Source organism: Setaria viridis, chromosome 7, assembly GCF_005286985.2.
Source record: "Setaria viridis chromosome 7, Setaria_viridis_v4.0, whole genome shotgun sequence".
Classification (NCBI taxonomy): domain Eukaryota; kingdom Viridiplantae; phylum Streptophyta; class Magnoliopsida; order Poales; family Poaceae; genus Setaria; species Setaria viridis.
In genome coordinates, this window is record NC_048269.2 from 25,719,549 (window position 1) to 25,733,090 (window position 13,542).

General features: G+C 48.8%; 3 protein-coding genes across 5 annotated transcripts; 2 read left to right on the forward strand and 1 right to left on the reverse strand.

The window, feature by feature from the left end:
* Positions 1 to 3,866: 3,866 nt before the first annotated feature.
* LOC117863290 (probable isoaspartyl peptidase/L-asparaginase 3) lies at positions 3,867 to 8,820 on the reverse strand. 3 transcript variants are annotated; one of them, XM_034746930.2, is made up of 7 exons: positions 8,680 to 8,820; positions 8,426 to 8,612; positions 7,136 to 7,200; positions 6,593 to 7,030; positions 6,463 to 6,521; positions 4,590 to 4,694; positions 3,867 to 4,307 (listed from the first exon to the last, which is right to left on the reverse strand). In XM_034746930.2, the coding sequence occupies exons 1-7, from the start codon at positions 8,755 to 8,757 to the stop codon at positions 4,088 to 4,090; spliced, it is 1,152 nt and encodes a 383-aa protein (XP_034602821.1). In that variant the 5' UTR covers positions 8,758 to 8,820; the 3' UTR covers positions 3,867 to 4,087. The 3 variants fall into 3 exon arrangements, with proteins under 3 accessions (XP_034602821.1, XP_072151552.1, XP_072151551.1); XM_072295451.1 differs by having other exon boundaries at positions 7,076 to 7,200; XM_072295450.1 differs by lacking the exon at positions 8,680 to 8,820 and having other exon boundaries at positions 6,593 to 7,041; positions 8,426 to 8,504.
* A 155-nt stretch (positions 8,821 to 8,975) lies between these two features.
* Positions 8,976 to 9,637, forward strand: LOC140223546 (uncharacterized). Its single transcript, XM_072295452.1, has 2 exons — positions 8,976 to 9,209; positions 9,325 to 9,637. Exons 1-2 carry the CDS (start codon positions 8,976 to 8,978, stop codon positions 9,400 to 9,402), a joined length of 312 nt encoding a protein of 103 aa, XP_072151553.1. The 3' UTR covers positions 9,403 to 9,637.
* A 141-nt stretch (positions 9,638 to 9,778) lies between these two features.
* On the forward strand, positions 9,779 to 11,838 carry LOC117863292 (probable transcription factor MYB58). Its single transcript, XM_034746931.2, has 3 exons — positions 9,779 to 10,301; positions 10,580 to 10,829; positions 11,012 to 11,838. The coding sequence occupies exons 1-3, from the start codon at positions 10,066 to 10,068 to the stop codon at positions 11,549 to 11,551; spliced, it is 1,026 nt and encodes a 341-aa protein (XP_034602822.1). The 5' UTR covers positions 9,779 to 10,065; the 3' UTR covers positions 11,552 to 11,838.
* Positions 11,839 to 13,542: the final 1,704 nt, after the last annotated feature.

Sequence of the window (13,542 nt, forward strand, 5' to 3'; positions counted from 1 at the left end):
TCAATGCTGCTGTCCGGGAAAATTCTCTCAGCGTAGTCGCGCCTAACAAAGGTTGCCGCTAATCGAGATAATTGCTGCAACTTAATCAACTATTACGTCAAGTCGCCGGCCGTCTGCCAAGTCGCTCGTCACCATCCCTGAGCCTCTCCGGACCCCTTACATCAATCGATGGAGTCCAGGCCAGTTCAACGCCACGGCTACATTGTTCCGAGGTTCTACTCATGGACCAATTTAATTAATGCCCCGCCCGAGACAAACCCAAGTTGATTACATATATAGCACATCTCAATTGTTGTCTGCATGGAAATCAAGTATGTAAATAACAGTAGCAGATGACCAAATTTTCACAGGCTACGATCAGTCGATCACCACATTGGTTAAGTTCGATCCCCCTAGCTCGCTTACTGCTACACCTGGCTGCGGAGGTCGTCGACAGGATGGAGAGAAGCTGGAGGCGTCTTGGGCAGTGAGCAAGGCATTGGGTAGGGGTCCTGGTAATATGTGTGCCTTGCCTCAGAGTCCAGGTGCTCTCCTGTGCGCGCCGGCCGTCGTCTGACAAATAAGGTACAAGTAACGACCGGTATCACATAAGCAAATCTGATGGTAATTTTTTTATGATCTTTATCCATTGGTTGAATGCCCGCACGTTGTAGGCACATGACATGACATATATACGATGGCGAGGAGATGACGACAGCGATAGAAGCATCGATCAGTCAGCTGCAATGATCGGAACAGGACCAGGCCATGAACTACGTACGTCGGAGATCGGACGACATTCAGTGAGTCAATGGCCACATGCACGGTTGTTGAATGGCAGATCAAGAAAGCAAGGATGGACGTGTGTTGTGTACGCACATGCATAATGCATCTACGGACCTAATTTTTAATGGGAGATTCTTGGCCTGTTCTATACATTTCTCCTTTTAATGGAATAATCAGCTTCTATATATACTCCAAGCTCTTCCTTTCTATAGAACCATTGCGTTACGTTGATCCTTCTTTAGTTCTACACATTAGAACTAACTTGACAAGTAACATGACATTAGTTAGTTATAGGTCTCATCGAAAAATCAGGGCCACACTTTAATACCCGAGATCTTTCCGTCTCGTCTGACGCTGACCGGTGACCACGGAACAGGAGCGCCGGCTCGGCCGTCGTCGCGGCGAGCGGGACGTGATCGCCGCACGGGAGTACGGCAGTACGCGACGGATAGCCAGATCAGGATCGGTTGGAGGGCCGCCGCCGTTCTCGTGTTCCGCGAGGCCGACCGCGCGCCAAGCAACCGCAGTACCACATGGTCCCTCCCATCCCGGACATTGACGCTATTGTCGCGGGGTAAGTTGCACGGCGAGATTCAGCTGTGTGTTTTGTAGCGAGGGAGGGAAGCCGAGAGCCTCTGAATAATGTGTTGTGAGTTGTGAGTTGTGATTTGTGAATAGAGTTTATTTTTCATCCCCGAATTAAAGAAGCTACGAAACAAAATTTAAAAAAAAACGAACTATTTTGCGTACGATGGGAGCCGATCGAGCTCCGTTCCTGCGAGGTATCAAATGAAACCCAACGAACGAACAAGAATGAATGGATGGCCCCTCTCTTCTGAATGCCTGATGACATACAGGCCTACAGAGATTCTGATTTCCTTACAGGACGAGCATTGCGGAATAACACACATTTACGCATCCAACAAAACGAAGAAAAACATGACCGGAGGACTACTACTACATACAAGACTGCACAGAATATGAACGTCATGGCGATGGCAGGTTACCGTTACCGGAGGAGGCTGAAAACTGAAGGCCTCGCCCCACGGACCTCCCTCCATCTCAGGGAGGCAGAGGCTGATGCAGCTGATGGAAGGAGAACCCGAGCCGCCTCCGCCCGCCGCAGAGCACCCCCGATCCTCCGCGGCCTCGATCACATCATGATGCTCATGGCGTGCAGGCCCCCGACGCGTCCCCACGCCAACGAGTCCGGGGGCGGCGGCGGCGGCCGCGGCCGCATGATGCACTCCTCCAGCTCCTGCAGCCTGGCCACCAGCACCACGAGCCGCCGGCACGGCACGAACACCAGCGTCATCGGGATGATCCAGATCGCCAGGTCGAGGATCAGCATCTCGATCGCCGCCCTCCCGCGCTGCGCTGCCTTGATGCTCCCACCGCCGGCAACTTCTTCCCGAGCTCCTCCTCCTCCGGGCAGCTCCGGCCTGACCTCCACGGCCACGAGGGAATGGCTTCTTGGACAAGTGTCGCTTGCTTGACTGGCTGGCTTTGCCTTTGCAGCCGGGGAGTGTTGCTTGCTGGGGTATATAACCTTGTTTCTTCTCCTTCTGAGACGCTGGCTCCATTATCTGGGCGTTTGGATGCTTATCGAGATTCCTACCACGGGGCAGACTAGTTTAGTGTCTCCCCTAATCAACCGTGCCCCGCCCATGTTAGGCACCGATGCAAATGCACAGTACAGTCGAGGAGATGTATCTCGAGGTCCACTAGACGGCAAAGCATCGTTGCCGTTGGCGGGTTATCACGTCGTCGATAGCTCGAGATCAATGATTTGGGCATGGGAGTGTTGAGGATATTTCTTATTTCTTTGTCGCCAGGGATGGAGGTGCATTTGCGTCGCGTGTGCTGCCGAAGACGATTTGGACCCATTCCGTCGAGCACGCGGTAGCTATCGCGGGGCCTTCGTCCTCGCGATCGGCGAGCAGCCGAGGACGGCCATCCTAATCCAGTATCTCGCTGCCCCCACACCGAAGATGCCTGCCGCGCAACGGCGCAAGCAAACTGCGGCGCCTCCGTCGTCATCTGGGGGTACTCTGCCTAGGGCCATCGTGACCTACACTTCCGTAAAATGCCACTTGTAATCTGCTGCGGTTGGATTGCTTGCGCTGTGTAGAAATTTATCCGTATCCGTTGCACACAATCTTTACTGGATGATGTGCTCTTGTTCTAAACTAGTCGTTTTATCAAAGAAAACGTAAAAGGTGCATTTTAAAAGACACCGTGATGGCCTTGTGTCAAATGCAGGCTTTACTTTGCTTGCCACGATGCCATGGAGGCATGGACAGCGTAATCACCGTCACCGACGGCCTAGAACCACTTGTCTCCTGATTTTGAAATTGCTAGAATATCGGAGATTTCGCATGGACCTTGTGCAGGCACAGAAATGGCTCTTCGGGTCCATGGGGGCCATCGCAGGAGCCAAGGCAGGAGCACACGTTGACAGAAACTCATTATGATGACAACAGCCACAGTAGTATCCCAAGATGTGACAACGCAGCATTTTTGGATAACGCACATTCATGTCGTGCAGGCGTGATTGCAGAATTGTAGTCCTACGACCATGAAAGGTGAAGCAGGTATAATCGTGGCCATGGCCATCGCTGACCACAATCAAATATAGCCCAACGAACAATTTTTGCAGCCTGACGCGAGGGCTCGTCGTTTTCGGAGATAATAAATGAATAGAACTATTGACAAAAGGGCGCATACTGCTAGTCTATTCACAAAGAAATAATGCAGGCTATTGTCTTCTTGTCAACGAACGAACTCAAACGATGAAGAAACCAAACAATTAAACTAAAAACACAAACGTGAAGTCGTGAAGTAATACTAGCAGGTAGAGATTCCTATTCCCTCTAGGCATTAAGGAATTTGGGCAGGGGAACCACTCGCCGTCCAAGATTGGCCTATGATGCTTTAAATTTTGTTCAAGTACACCGACTACGATATTAAACATGATTATCTCAATGTTCCCCTGCCGTTCCCTAAAAAAAGGAACAGGCCATGAAGTTGAAGTTGACTATATGCAATTCTAACTTTTCTAAAATCAACTCTGAAACAGGCCATATTCAATGGGAGAGGTGTTTGGAAGCCTTTAACAGCTTTTAAAACACGACTAGGGTCAACTACGTATAATAAGGTCCCAGTTTAAGAACAATCGGCTTAAGAAAATTGTCGGAACAATCCACACAGGACATTGCTACATCAGCGGTGAGCGTTAATGAAGAAAATAACGTCCATCACCACCATTGAAATACCCTACTTGCTGATGAAGCAAACCTTTGTCTTCCATGAACTGCCATTGCTAAGGATATACTGTAATTACCTCCACATCATGCATGCTGGAATTCATTACGGAGTACTGGAATGTCCATCCGTGGCATGCCCCAGCATGGACTCCTTTCCTGTTGACCGCAAAAACAGCACCAACGAAATCCGGGTATTTGCGGGCAATTCTTGATATAGCATCCCTTGCAGCATCCTGGGGTTCCATCCCTCGTCTCATGCTCTCGACTACTTGATAGCTGCAACAAAATTTATGATAAGATTGCGTTGAGGCGCACGAGACTTGGACCAATGTCAACATGGCTAACATCAGCGTAAATACATGCTTTATGGGTTGGTATCCAAAGTTGGATGTGCAAGAAGGATGGTATGCATATAATAAGATCCCAAGATGCAACTCTGACCAGAATACAACACTCCATCCATCTTTCTTTCAATGAGGTTATAGTTGGAGCTAGTCATCACACTGATCCATCTTTTTAGGGACAAGAAACTTATAATACTAGTCATTTTTTCATTACCATGGAAGGAAGCGCATCATAATATCACCATCGCCAGATGCTCCACAAGCTCCGACCTCATCATCACCATATGAAGAAGATCCTGGTATTGGTCCATCACCTACCCTGGAATCAAATGATCAGTCAGTAATTCCCATCAGGAGAAAACTACATTTTGTTTTCAACAATATTATTCTGTTGTAAAACATATACAATATCTGTTAAGGTAGATAAAGAAATTAATCTGCTATTTCTGCAAAGAAAATTTCATTGGACTTTTTTATAGGATGCTAATAAAGATGGATAGGCAGGAGCCATGCCCATGCCAAGCAAAGTGGCCTCAAACCTATAGGCTTAGCATAAGTTCAGTGGGCAACATATTGGGGCATGCTATTTGGTGGTTCACCACTAATTGGATTAGTTGTCACCCTAAAAGGAAATTATACTTCTTCCTTTAATTATAAAATATTGAATTACTGAAAATGTAGACCCAACAAATCTGCTAAAACAAAGTTGGGCCACTAAGAAAATATTGAATCAACAAATCTCATAAGTAAATAAAATTGAGCCAACAAAAATAAATAGGGTAAGGAACATATATGATATTAAAAAGGAAAGATGCAGGACGTAGTAGCCCTAAAAGAAAGAGATGGGAGAAAATTAGCTAAAAAAGGAAAGGTGTGGGAAGAAATTGGCCAAAAATAAAAATTAACCACTACTTAGGCCCTGTTTGGATCCACCCATCTAAAGTTTAGCTAGCTAAAGTTTAGAAACTTTTGTTTAGCTGGCTAAACTTTAGCTAGGGGTGTTTGGATCCACTAGCTAAATGGTAGTTGTTAAAAATAAGTTACCATGCTACCCTTCTTAATTGCACTTGTATCTCTTCTGTTGCTCTGTTCCGTTGTTCTGTATCTCACCAGGAGCTGCTGTTGCTGTGCTCCGTTGCTCTGTATGTCGCACAAAGTAAAGGGAAAAAATAGAGAAGGTTCTTTCAAAGGCTAAAGATAAACAATACCGAAAGCTAGAACACAGAACAGAACAGACACATACATATCCACTGCACAACCGATCAGCCATGCCTCCAAACTCCTAAACAAGCATCACCATCAAGCTAGCAGCAACCTCTTAATTAGCCGCGACAAATACATGATTTGTATTAACCAGAGACGACGCGTGCAGCGCTCAGCTCAGCGACGCGCTGGGAGCAGGGCACGTTGTCCCTGAGCAGCGCGTCGTAGCCGACGTACCCAGACCCGCCCTGCAGCACCCGCCGCTTGCCGCCGCCACCGGTGGCCATCCCGGCCACGTCGCCCTCGCCGTCCACGTACTCCATCCAGCGCGGTAAATCCCAAGGTGGGTAGAATTGTCTTTAAACATCTTTAGCTGCTAAATTTAGCCAGCTAAACTTTAGATGGTGGATACAAACATGGCATTAGCCAAGTAGTGGTGCACCACAAAATAGAATAATCCCATATTTTGGTTCCTACAGAACAAATGGACTCCACACATTCAACTAGGAACCTAGACTGGTATGTTTCACGCAATAAATGTAACAAAAAAGCAAAATGCATTAAATAGATGCTCGATACAAACAGTGGAGAGGACATATGGTGGATTAACATCATTTTCCAAATAGATCGACATAGAAAAATTCAAATAGACACTGCAAGTACAGTGTTACAAGGCCAGACCAAATAGTAACTACCACACTCAATGACTACAGGAAAGATGCACCAAATGGTACAATGGCATGCTATATAGGGATTAGAAGCACTGAGTAACTAGAGAATAGCACAAAGAGGTACAGGGCAAAAAAAAACATTAGTAATTTAGCTTATGATGTGTCCATGCTAGATTGCTGTGCCAAATGGGCCAACATCAGGCAAATGCTCACCTTCCTGGAATTTTAAATGTAGCACCATTGGTTGATGTCCCGACAGCTATGTGACCCATCTAACATAAAACAATACCAATATTAGTTTTTCAGCAGCAGAAAGAGTTAACTAATATTGATTGTAAGCCACCTTGTCAATCACAGCCATAGAGATAGTGTCATGGTTGTGGCGATCAATAAACTTCAGATGGGAGTTTATTGGCTCCAGTAAATTATCACTTTGGAACCAATCCTGGCAAACGCCTCCTTGACTTCCTTCTACCTCATGCTTTACAGAGTCCAATGCTTGAGCTAAATTGATAGGACGGTAAGGGCCACAGCTACCAGCAGGAGCAACATTTTTCCAGAAGTTAGGTTGGCAGTGGTTCTGTCTCCAGTTTGCCCATTTCTCAAGAGACTCTGGAGAACTGAGATTAATTGGTCCTGGAAGGCCCATTGAAATTGCAAAGTCTGTTGCCTTCTCTCCAACCAGCAGAGTATGCAAGCTGTGGTCCATGACCAACTTTGCTGCCTTAATTCCATCCTTAACATATCTCATGGCAGCCACAGCTCCAATTTCCATTGTCGCCTGCCAGTTTTCTTAAGCGAAAATAATGCAATGTATCACATCCACTATGAACTGGAACAAGATATCAACATGTACTGTGGCATGAGTAGGTAAAACAGCTGTTACCCCATTCATAATAAGAGCATCTAATGTAGTTTCACCATTCTCATCTGGGCTTCCACCTGGACCAACTGTGTGAAGTGTGAAAATAGTCAATATCAGAACCAAGTTGAGTCATGAGGCACACTAAACATAGGCAAGTTCTTCAAATAGATTTGTTGTGGACAAGGAAGGAGCTCTGCATTAGGAGTTAAAACACTATGAACAGATGGAGAGTATTTCTGAACACACCAAAATCAATATCTAAAGCATCTACTAGAAGAGCAGGAATGATACGCAGCTCTTTCGAGAAAAAAAATTAGCATGACTAGGCAGAAAAGTTGCGTTTTGATGCCAACTATCTTTTTTACTGAGAGAAAATTAGCGTAGTTAATGTAAAACCTCATTTATATATCTTATTACTTGGATTAACTCTCCATGGTCAAATATATTTGGTTTTACTGTCTCAAAGTAAACTAAACTCCAAGAAGAATGCAGACAGGTACATCATTAGAGTACACTCCACACTTCCCAAATGAAAGCAAAAAAAAAAAACATCGAACCTCAGATACCACAACCATGCTAAAAAAATATTCTGCTAGAATCTTTAGTATTGTCAGCAACATGATGCCAAATAACTGAAAATGATTCAATTTTAGACCCAACTCTTGTATATCAATATGTTTCATCAAATTGAAAGAACATAATCTTCATTCCATCTACAGCTAGGTGAACTCAAATGGCACCAATGGTTTATGGAAAACATTTCTGCCACCAACACGTTCAATTGTTGTGACACTCTATGCCAGCAAGCGCATACATGGTCTATGGAGTAGTCATTATCCACTTTGTTATACTGCTATACAAATTTCAAAAGCATTCCATCTATTATCCAGATTATGAAGGTGAACCATGCATTGACCACTATCCAGCACATCAGTCAATGGAGAGGTAACCAAGAAACAATTACCTGCAACGGATACAGGAAGCAATACAGAACAGAAGTACAGAAAACACTTTGCATGTAGCAATGGCAGTATACAAATACATATTAGAAAATCCGCGATGCAAACAGTAATCTACTGAAGTGTTTGGACATTTAGGTTTAACAATTCGATTTTCTATTGTAATTCCTGACGTTACATCATGTTTCGAAGCTGCGTGATGTGCCTTCCAGTTTGCAGTTGAAGCGTTCATGTATCAATATGCTTTAAAAAGCAACACCACTGTTTCCACCTAAGCTCCGCGATCTCGTGAGCAACAATTGTGGCATCGCTCCATCTGCTGCAAGGAGAATGACATGGGCAAGCGACTGACCTGTGCCATCGCAGCGGAGGACCTCGCAGGCGGAGCAGCCAGCGACGACAGCATCCACGGCCGAACCCCCTCCGTCACTGGCTGAGACCACCTCCCACGCCGCCCTGACCGCCTCCCGGAACGGCCAGGTGCTCACCACCATCGGAAACGCTCCGCCCACTTCCGCCACGCCTCCGCCATCCACCGCCTGATTGAAACCCCCAAAATTCCAAATCCAAATTCCAGAGAACGAATCGAAACGGATTTTCGCTTACCAAGCACCAATTGAACCGTAGCAGCAGGAGCCCCACGGCCACGAGAAGCCGCACGGAGCTCCGCCCCATGGAATCCATGGATACAGTGGCGGACTGGCGGGTGCCGGACTGGCCTTGGTCAGATCACCGCGAATCCGCGATACGCCCAAACAGGCGCTTCGGTGGCGACCAGTCCCGCATGTCAGTGGGCTGGCAGCTGGCTACTTCCTTATGGGTCCCACCTGTCGGTGAGATTTTGCGCTTGTATTGGGTGCCACTCCCGCAGCTGACCCCGAAATACCCTAGTGGCGGCGGCGATGGACGAGCGAGGCGGCGGCGGCGGCGGCGGCGGCGGCGCGGAGGCGGAGAGGTGGCCGTGGTGGGCGGCGGCGAGCGCGGCACAAGTGGGGACCGGGGTCGCGTGGTTCAGGCGGGGCAAGGGCGGCGCGGAGGTGGCGATGCCGTTCAAGGCGTTCGCCATCGCCTCCCTCTTCGTCGGCGCCGGCGCCACCGCCGTCGCCGCCGGAGTGCTCGCCGCGGGCGTCGGATCGGTACGTCTCCTACCCCAAAATTCCGCTCCGCTCATGTGCGGTGAACAACACTGCGGTTTTGCTGCACGAATTCGCGCTGATCTGGTGCGCCCGCGATGGTGCCCGTGTCCTGCAGGTGGAGGACATGAAGGGCATCGGCGCCAACATCCGGAGGTGGATGGGAGCTCCTCCTCGCCGAGTGGGAGGTGACTGACTAGTGACAGCATGCCGCAACTGTGATTTGGACGAGAAATTTCAGTCCTGCTAGGAAACTAGTAGAATTCTGGGTGGCAGATGTGATCTGGATTGCTTCACATTTGTGAGCTAGGTGTCTGCCATTCTGAATTGGTGTGCAAAGGAGTAATAAGATGACTGTTGTAGTGTACTACTCCTACCTTGTATCACAAGCTTATTATTTTGATCAAAATCTACTTCTCCTTCGTTCCATAGACCATAGTGCGCATACTACTTTACTCTCTTTGCTGAATTTTCTGAAATGCAAACTGTCTGAAACCAATTTCTACCATATAGGTGATTCGAAAGACCACAAATTCGTGACAGGACGCCCTGAATTTTGGGCGCACGTAACAACAAAATAGCGGCGAGTCGGCTAGACACAGAGCATCCTTGGGCCGCGGGAATCGGAGGTCGTGGGGGTGGAGGAGCGGTTACCCGCCCGCGTTCGTGCGCCCGCTCCACCGCTGCCTGCGCCGCTTCGGGAATCAAACCCGCCCGTCGGATCGCCACCTGACGCTCCCGGTCGCGCCACGTGCGCCACTCCGTCCCCACGGGCCCCATAAGGAGCACGGCGACGGCACAGCCCCTGTCCGGAACAGTTCCATTGGGAGAGGAGAGATCGTGCTCCTGCGTTGAGGCAATGGCTCGAGCACCTGGCGGTGCCCGGCGGCGGGGCGGCAGGAGGGACGCGGCGGGCGGCGGTGCGGCGGTGCGGAAGGGGCCCTGGATGGCGGAGGAGGACGCGGTGCTGCTGGAGCACGTGCGCGCGCACGGGCCCCGCGACTGGAGCTCCATTCGATCCAAAGGCCTCCTGCCACGCACCGGCAAGTCCTGCCGCCTCCGCTGGGTCAACAAGCTCAGGCCGAACCTCAAGACGTGAGCGCCAACCCTCCCGTTTGCTTTGATCCGCTCCTCCTCCTCTCTGCTTGGTTTCAGAGGCACTGGGAATTCTGAACTGCATTTTTCAGTGGTTTAATGCTAGTTGTTAGAACTTAGAACCGCATTTTGCTTGGGTTTTAGGCTGCATTGATCGCGAACCATCCCTCCCTCATGGTATCCCGCTGCACCGCGATGATTTGTTGCCCGTCTGCATTTCGTGCACGGTTGATCGTGAATTCACGATGGTAAATTGGTAATTGAACGTTTTGCGACAGTGGCTGCAAGTTCTCCGCCGACGAGGAGCGGGTGGTGCTGGAGTTGCAGGCGCAGTTCGGGAACAAGTGGGCGAGGATCGCCACCTACTTGCCGGGGAGGACGGACAACGACGTCAAGAACTTCTGGAGCACCCGCCAGAAGCGGCTCGCTAGGCTCCTGCGCGCACCGCTCCCCGCCCCGTCCAGCAGGAGCACCAGAGCCAAGGCGCCGGCGGCGGCCTCGTCTCTGCAGTCGCGCCCCGCCGCCGTGGTAAGCACTTGCGATTCACATTGCTCGTCGGTCCTTCCTTTTCTTCAGCCCACTGATGTATTTCAGGGAAACGATCACGAGGAATTTCAGTCCTTTGTCCCCACTATGAAATTGCTTATTTTCTCCATATATATGAATGTACATTTCCTGATGAAATGTGTGCTGTCAACTGTCATCGTCAGGGTCCCTGCCTGGACCGAGTTCCATTCGGGAGCAGCTCCTCCGGCGTCCACCCATGCAGCGCAGCAACACCATTCATGGACACCCAGAATGCTGCCCTGATCCAGTACGATCAGGCAGCGGGCTCCGGGCTTCTCGGCTTCAACGGAGCGCTGCCGCCGTTCGCGCCGGTCGCCGACAGCCACGCGTGCTCCTCGTCGTCAAACGCGGGCCCGTTGTTGCTACCAAGGCTGCCGTTCGATGAGCCTCCGTACCCTCTGCTCGACTACCCGGGGATGCCGGAGGGTTGGAACATGGCTCCCGGCGGGTTCGTCAACGCCGGCGCCATGGATGATCTCGCCTACCAGGAGCTGCTTCCGATGATGACGCAACCCGCTCCGATGATCTTTCCGTTCTTCGGCACGGGGTGCGCGCAGGGTGGTGTCAAGGCCGAGCCCCCGGACGCGCCCGACTTCTTCGACGACCTCCCGCCAGACATGTTCGACTCCCTTGATCAGGTGCCCCCGCCGTTGTCGCCGCCTGCGACGAGCTCTGGATTCTGAGATTGGCCTTCCCGATGGACCAGTGCCTTGTTAACCAGTACTGTCTGTTCTGACGCTGCTGACCAGTACTAGCGGTTGCTGAAAGTTTAGCCTTGTGGACTAGATTGCAGCCAGTTTAGTTAACCTCGCAGTGATTCAGATTAGAGCTTTGTGTTTGGATATGGAAAGTGCAATGCTTCTAATCATAGATGCAGAATGTAATATGCAAGTATTGATCGAGTGATTGTAATATGCTGTAAGATTGGTATCAGTCGAGTACAAGAGATTTAAGAAATTTAGCATGTAGCGTACTCCTGCGTAAAAGTGTTTGTTTGTGCTATTTGGGCCAAGTGTTGTTGTGCTTGTCACGCGGAAACGAGGTGTGTTGTTCATGAATTCTTGATCTAAAGACGACGGGTTTGGAGTCGCATTGTTTACTGAAGATGTCACACGTCAGAGTGTGAAGTTGCTCTTATACGAATCACGACTCTTTGAAGAGGATGTCAAATGCCTCACCAATGTTCATTTTTTAAGTTCTTGTTGTACAAGCAACAGCTTTGATTGTCTTCGATTGTAAGTTGTTTTGGACATTACACATGTGAAACTTTGATTTATGGTGGGAGTAACTTTTTTTTTTTTGACGGGAATATGCATTCCATTAGATCAAGGACTCAGCGGAGTCGTCGCTGGTCTCTCACCAGGTCCTCGAGCCCATTGGGCGTGCCGTTCCAATGAAGAACGGTACCTTGAGGACACTTACATCCAAGCGGCGCTACAGCGTGCGCAACCCTATTACAAACTGCAAAAAATTGAGCTAATTATGTTCTTTATCTCATATACACGATACCCCCGGTTGGCGCTAGACCAAATGAGTTTGATTCCAGAGCAAGCTTGACCATCACCGAGTCTGTTTCCAGGATCACACGGTTCATGCCTTGATTGGCTGCCTCTGTGACCCCATGCGGGAAAGCTTACCATCTCCGCATGGAAAGCATCCAACAAATACTGGCGGCTCCCGCACGGGTAACTGTCGCACTCTCATCACGTACGATAAAAACCCATCCGCCCCTGCCATTCTTCGGGTTGAAAGCTCCATCTGTATTAATCTTCAGAGTTTCCGCACCTGGTTTGCGCCAGTATTGCTTTCTTCTCTCTGCTTGCTTTGTCACGCCATATGCTGTGCTTCTAAACTCTTCTGACTGCTTGTTGATAATATAGGCTAAGGCTCTGTTCGGATACAAACTCCTCAAATGTAATAGTGTACTAAAGTTTAGGATCCTAGCCTTTCTAAAGTTTAGTATAGGGTTGTTTAGATGAACTACAGATCTTTAGGGCTTTAGAGGGAAAATGTCATTTTTACCCCCCAATTACTCCTCTAAACTACCCCTGCATTGTTCACATCATTAATACATGCGAGGGCAATAGGGTAAAGGGAGACTTGGGGATCACTTTTAGGAGAAATAAGATCCATTAGTACCCCTTAGCCCTCCTAATGAAAATGGCCTTCTAAAGTTTAGAAGCGTACTTTTAGAACTCATGTTTAGATGCACAAGTCCTAAAAATGTTCTAAAAGTGGACTCCTAATCTTTAGAAGGGTGTATCCAAAAAGAGCCTAAGGGGGTATTTGGAAAGGGGTGCTAAACTTTAGCACCTCATTTTTAGCACACTTTTAGCACTTGAACTCCCAAACAGGGGTGCTAAAAGGTGAGTGCTAAAGTTTAGCACCCTTGTTTTCTTTAGCACACCCAAGGGGTGCTAAAAGGTGCTAATGAGTTTCCCTAGTTGCCCCCTCCCTCTCCTCTCCACTTTTCCCCAAGCCAGTCATAAATGAGGGCAATGTAGTCATTTCTCACCCAAGATGCTAAACTTTAGCACTGTATCCAAACAACTCCTAAGTCAGCTTAAGGTGGTGTTATTGCAAATTTGTTAACACCATGCCACCAGCCAGTCAGCCACACCAATTGCCCACTCGTCGAGCTCTTTTACGGTGCACAATACTACCAGGTGGTAGT